Here is a 6,207-nt window from a genome sequence, read left to right as displayed (position 1 = left end):
ATGGGTTAATAATGAAACTGTCAGGATGTAATAGACATTTTTAGAATCTGATCTCAGGTCAGAATGGGTTATATAGTTTGGGAACCATACTGGCTATAGGCCATGTGCAAAAACTGACCATGAGTGGCCTAACAATAGCTGGCATGACAACGAGCAAAGCCAAACAACTTGCCAAGTTTAAATACTGCTCTTTTGGGCTGTTCTAGGCATGGAGAAGGAGAAGGTGGAGAAGGTGCCATCATGTGTATCCTTAGGTGTCCTTAGGCATGGAGAAGGAGAAGGTGGAGAAGGTGCCATCATGTGTATCCTTAGGTGTCCTTAGGCATGGAGAAGGAGAAGGTGGAGAAGGTGCCATCATGTGTATCCTTAGGTGTCCTTAGGCATGGAGAAGGAGAAGGTGGAGAAGGTGCCATCATGTGTATCCTTAGGTGTCCTTAGGCATGGAGAAGGAGAAGGTGGAGAAGGTGCCATCATGTGTATCCTTAGGTGTCCATGATGAGCTCTCAACCCCGTTATGTTTGTCTCCCTGTAAATGCATAATTTGCATATTCAAATAATAAACTAAAATGTTACAATGTCAAGGACTGAGGCAGTGGGCTCTCTTGGTATTTATTTACATGTATAGGCTATTCGTGTGTGTGTGCGTGCATGTGTGCATGCGTGGGTGCGTAGTGAGGCGATGCAGCCTGTGTGTGTGTGTGTGTGTGTGTGTGTGTGTGTTGTAAGGAGAGTGTGTTGAGGAGGAAGCCCATTGCTTCGGCTGAGAGTCATTTAGATGGAATTGATAAGGATGCCATTAGCGGCCGCTTCTGCTCGTTGCCATGACTACGCCTGGCCTGGTGCCTCAGGTACTACCCCCCCCCCCCCCCTCACCCCCCCCCCCCCCCCCCCCCCCCGCCTCCTCCCACCTACCCCACCCCCATCCCCATCCGCTCCGCAAGAGCAGTAAGCTAGCTTATAGCTACTGGGGTACATGGCCGATATTCATGGCGAATGTGGTTCATGGCGAATGTGGTTTAAAATCGATCATATACCGTAACTATTTAGAAAATAATTGTGGATAGTGCAGGTTTATTTATGGGAATCATTTATTAATATGGATATAAATAAGTAAACACACTGGCAGATACATGGATATTATTTTTGAACATGTTATGGAGAACGCGTATACCTTGACATGAACACAGAGAATACACACATTTATCAATAGACCAAGTGAATGCATATTATATAAACTTTATTACAGGCTCGTGGCCCACAGGGTATAAGACAGTACATCACATATAGGAAATAAAATAAAATAAAAAATACAGTACATTTACCCAGCCCAACAGGTTACTACTCTAGGCGAGGCACTCATACCAGTGTCCTCTGATGGTAGAAGTGTACCTTACAGAACTACGGCCTGGGTCTGTCATCAGTCCAATGAGTCCATTCAGTGTCCTCTGATGGTAGAAGTGTACCTTACAGAGCTACGGCCTGGGTCTGTCGTCTGTCCAATGAGTCCATTCAGTGTCCTCTGATGCTAGAAGTGTACCTTACAGAACTACGGCCTGGGTCTGTCGTCTGTCCAATGAGTCCATTCAGTGTCCTCTGATGGTAGAAGTGTACCTTACAGAACTACGGCCTGGGTCTGTCATCTGTCCAATGAGTCCATTCAGTGTCCTCTGATGGTAGAAGTGTACCTTACAGAACTACGGCCTGGGTCTGTCGTCTGTCCAATGAGTCCATTCAGTGTCCTCTGATGGTAGAAGTGTACCTTACAGAACTACAGCCTGGGTCTGTCATCTGTCCAATGAGTCCATTCAGTGTCCTCTGATGGTAGAAGTGTACCTTACAGAACTACAGCCTGGGTCTGTCATCTGTCCAATGAGTCCATTCAGTGTCCTCTGATGGTAGAAGTGTACCTTACAGAACTACGGCCAGGGTCTGTCATCTGTCCAATGAGTCCATTCAGTGTCCTCTGATGGTAGAAGTGTACCTTACAGAACTACGGCCAGGGTCTGTCAACTGACCAATGAGTCTATTCATTGAGCGATCCAGCCTGCTCATGAATTTAACCCATTCTGAACGGGCACCCATTTTGGTGTCAGCATCATGTTATGCTTTAGCTATTGAAAAATAGCAGATCTACAAGCTCATATCGCGCCACCGAGTGGCGCGATACGAGCTTGTAGGTCTGCTATTTTTGAAAAATCTAAAAAAACAACTGACATTTTTAGAATCTGATCTCAGATCAGAATGGGTTCATCAGACCAGTGTGTGTCTGGCGGAAACCTCGTATGAATCTGATCTCAGTTCAGAATGGGTTAAATGTCAAGTTCCTCAACAGAGCCATGAAAGTAGTGAGTCCCAATGAACAGAAAAGCCCACTGGCTTATTGAATGGAAACCCCCTCTTTTTCTTTTTGAGCTGTGCCAGTTTGGAGTATATGAACAGCTGCAATACCGCTGGCAGCCTGCCGGCGGTGCTGTTGAGCAGCCTGCACTGCTCAGTTCACTCGGGTGTGATTTAGTCTTCTTAAAAATTGCTTAACCCATTCTAACCTGAGATCAGATTCATACGAGGTTTCCACTGGACACACGCTGGTCTGACGAACCCATTCTGACCTGAGATCAGATTCTAAAAAATGTCAGTCGTTCTTCGATTCTTCAAAAATAGCAGACCTACAAGCTTGTATCGCGCCACTCGGTGGCGCGATATGAGCTTGTAGATCTGCTATTTTTCAATAGCTAAAGCACGACATGATGCCAACACCAAAATGGGTGCCCGGTCAGAATGGGTTAATATAACATATATTGTATATTGATACAATCTATTATTTGCATTGCAAAACTATTCGATACCGATTATTTGTATTGTGATATGATGCGTTTGTGTTTCTGTGTGCGTGTGTGTGTGCGTGCGTGTGTGTGTGCGTGCGTCTCCTGATTTAACAATTTAACCACTTCCAACCTGGCTTTCCTATTTTGGGCATGTCATTCATTATAGGCACAAATTGATTCATTGAAGGGCAATCAAGGCCAAGTACCGATTTTACTTATTTTTCCCAAAGTGCCTCCAGGCCAAAGACGTTAACCCTAACCCTATTTTTAAAGGGGCTTAAATTTATAACATTATAATGTCTTAAGACAAATCTCTCGTTCTAAAAAGACTAGAACAAATCTATGGTGGCCTGTGCCGAACTATTGCTACTGCCATTTAGCGGTGGATCATGTTGATAAAGATCCTCAAAATTAAAAAAATTAAATGTAAAAAGAACATTTAAATTGCAGATCTACAAGCTCACATGTGTCTGCTATCCATTTTGACACTCTCACAGTTAAACCGACATTGAGTATTTCGCAGTGTGTTTCAGTGCGAACATTGCTTATCATTACCGATCACAGATGGCGGATTTGGCTGAATCAATCTGCAATCTGCATTGAATAATTGAGTCCCAAATCTTTCATCCACTTCAAATGATCTGCCCCCCTAGTTCCACAGCTTTCTATTCGGTTAAGCAGTCATTTCATTCCAATTTACAGGTTTTCAATTGAATGGCGTAATGATTATCTCGAGTATCTCAGTCACCTTACCAGTCATTTGTTGGGTAAAATTCTATACTTGGTTGTCACATAGTCTATTTCTATGAGTCACTATAAGTAGAAAAAACATAGCTCATAACAAATCTACAGTGGATTTTTATGAAACAAACACTTTGCAGATAGAGGATTTTCACACAACTGCAATATTGGTGAGTTTGACGTTGTTTAACCCATTCTGACCGGGCACCCATTTTGGTGTTAGCATCATGTTATGCTTTATCTATTGAAAAATAGCAGATCTACAAGCTCATATCGCGCCACCGAGTGGCGCGATACGAGCTTGTAGGTCTGCTATTTTTTGAAAAATCGAAGAACGACTGACATTTTTAGAATCTGATCTCAGGTCAGAATGGGTTCATCAGACCAGTGTGTGTCCCGTGGAAAACCTCGTATGAATCTGATCTCAGGTCAGAATGGGTTCATTCAATCAGATAGGACTTTTCTGTCTGGATGAATGGGCTGTCAAAGGGAAATTGCATCTAGTTACCACCTTGCTGGCAAGATGGCTGCGATCTGCATAAGTTCAATGGCAGGTGAGGGTGAGTGCTGAGGTTACTTCCCCTTTAAGGACAGAGAGTTTGTGTGGACTGTGGAGGCTAGGCTAGCTGTCACACTGCAGAGTGGAGAGACAGGGGAACAGACAGAACGTCAGAAGAAAGTAACTAAACTGAAAAAAACGTTTTATTTACACCTTAAACTGTGATAAACACCTGTGTAGCAGATGCTCTGACGTGTGTGGTCGTCAGAATTAGGAGCAGCACCTGCCCGGTTTGTTTTGCGTTTGTAGTTGTACAGACCAAGTTTTTGGGTGAGTTAAAAACAATTAATTGATAATTGCGCTAATTCTTTGTGGTAACACTTTTAACATGGAAATGTTTTGTGTTATTTCAAGAGTTTTTGATGGCAAAAATGTTGCAAAAATGTTTATGTATTCATGGTAAAACTTTGTTGTGCAATTTTAAGGCAGCAGCAGAGCTCATCAATTTGAGTCTAGTTGTGCACACTGTGCAGCTAGTGTTAATTGACCCCACAGTAGGCTACCTGAAGCACTTTATTGGTTGAATTGAGTTGTTTTCTTTAACCTGTTGTACAGGTCAGGTTTTTTGTCGCTGTTGGAGATACAAGATGGCGAGCTAAAGGAGGCCCACGGACACTGCTTCAAGGTAGGGCTGGGGCGGTATGTGATTTTTGTTAAAAGGATCCCTGGCTAATAAGACAAATATGCCTTAAAATACTTGCCCTCTACAACTAAAACTAGAAAAAGTGCCCTTCTGGGCACAGGTCTCCACCAGGATAGGAATGTAGGACATTGCAGCTAGCCTTCATCTGGTGGTTGGATAAAAGGGCAACAAAAGTAAACAAAGCGGCCTCCTGGTGGCGCTATAACAGGCCGTTCTGGAAATCTTGGGGCAGAGGTTCATGGTTGGCATCCAGGGAGTGTGTGTGCAAAATTTGGCATCGACCGGGTTAACGGTGCCGGAGATTAGCCGCTCACGGACTGGTGGAGACAGTCCGTGGCCTGGTGGAGACAATAATTAAAAATAAATCACCTTCAATATTTTATTTCTTTCATAAATAAAGTATCTTTCACTGAAAAGGAACTGCTCCTGCCCCAAGTTGATGATGTCATATGACCATATGGTCTAGCCCTATGGAATGTATGGAATGCATAAATAAAAACAACTTAACATATGCTAATAAAAAAACAACGCAATACTTCCTAAGGAAACTATGAGCATCAAAGCAATATTTTAAATACTTTTTATTAGCACGTGCATTCCATTTATTCCATAGGGCTGGACCACACATGGACATAATATGACATCAACTTGCGAGTTCCTATTGAGTGAAAGATTCTCTTATTTATGAAAATAAAAATATTGAAGGTGTTTTTAGTTATAGAGGGCAAGTGTAATCCTTTAATATATATATTTTTTTATTGGGTCAAAAGGTCAATGCTATTGCGTGTCGCATGTGTTGTTTGTGTCTGTTGTACTTTGTGTGAGTAAGATTTGCCGGCTTTTGCATTTAAAGTAAGTGGTCTCTGGTCTAATAGGCTACTTTATTGTTCCCCACTCATTAGAACCCATATAGAACTAAGTCCAGTTGTTAACCAGGTGCTATACAGGTTTCAGCCTCCAGGAAGAAACCCTACAAAGGTTAGACATCATTGCACATAACAACCACACCAAGGGGTCTAATGAAGTACGGTTATCTAACCCATTATCTAACCCATTTTCTAAAACGGGTAGTCCCAATACTTCATTCTGATTGGCTGGTTACCGTCACGTGACCGGTGTAAATTTCACCGATAACCCACTCCTTCAATCACTTTGTATCAAACTGCAGCCTTGTAGCTGAACTGGGGAAGGGGAGCGCTTGATTGCTTTACAAACACATGCCGTGCGGGCGTCTAAGCACCGCCCGGCTCATATGACTGTGAATGTGTGGCTCCAGGCAGCCCCGTAAAGATATCAAGCGCTATTCTCCCGTCACATAGGTGACATGTGACAAACTGAGAGAACAACAAATCACGGCACTCTATCTTTAAACCTCTCTTAAAGTCTCTCTCTTGTAGCAAAAACAGAGTAACTGAAATTAATTAGACAGTCAACTATAG

At 42.9% G+C, this 6,207-nt stretch overlaps 1 protein-coding gene across 1 annotated transcript in view; it reads right to left on the bottom strand.

The window, feature by feature from the left end:
• Window positions 1-366: 366 nt before the first annotated feature.
• Window positions 367-6,207, bottom strand: part of dthd1 (death domain containing 1) — a gene marked incomplete at both ends in the record, with an annotated part of 161,466 nt that continues 155,625 nt past the window's right edge. Inside the window, one exon of the mRNA XM_083789594.1 lies at window positions 367-433. Within this exon, the coding sequence (XP_083645720.1) occupies window positions 367-433 (67 nt within the window). The remainder of the gene's footprint in view (window positions 434-6,207) is intronic.

This window comes from Protomyctophum parallelum (genome assembly GCF_964188405.1).
Source record: "Protomyctophum parallelum genome assembly, chromosome: 18".
NCBI classification, from domain to species: domain Eukaryota; kingdom Metazoa; phylum Chordata; class Actinopteri; order Myctophiformes; family Myctophidae; genus Protomyctophum; species Protomyctophum parallelum.
This window is presented reverse-complemented; position numbering and strand designations above follow the sequence as displayed.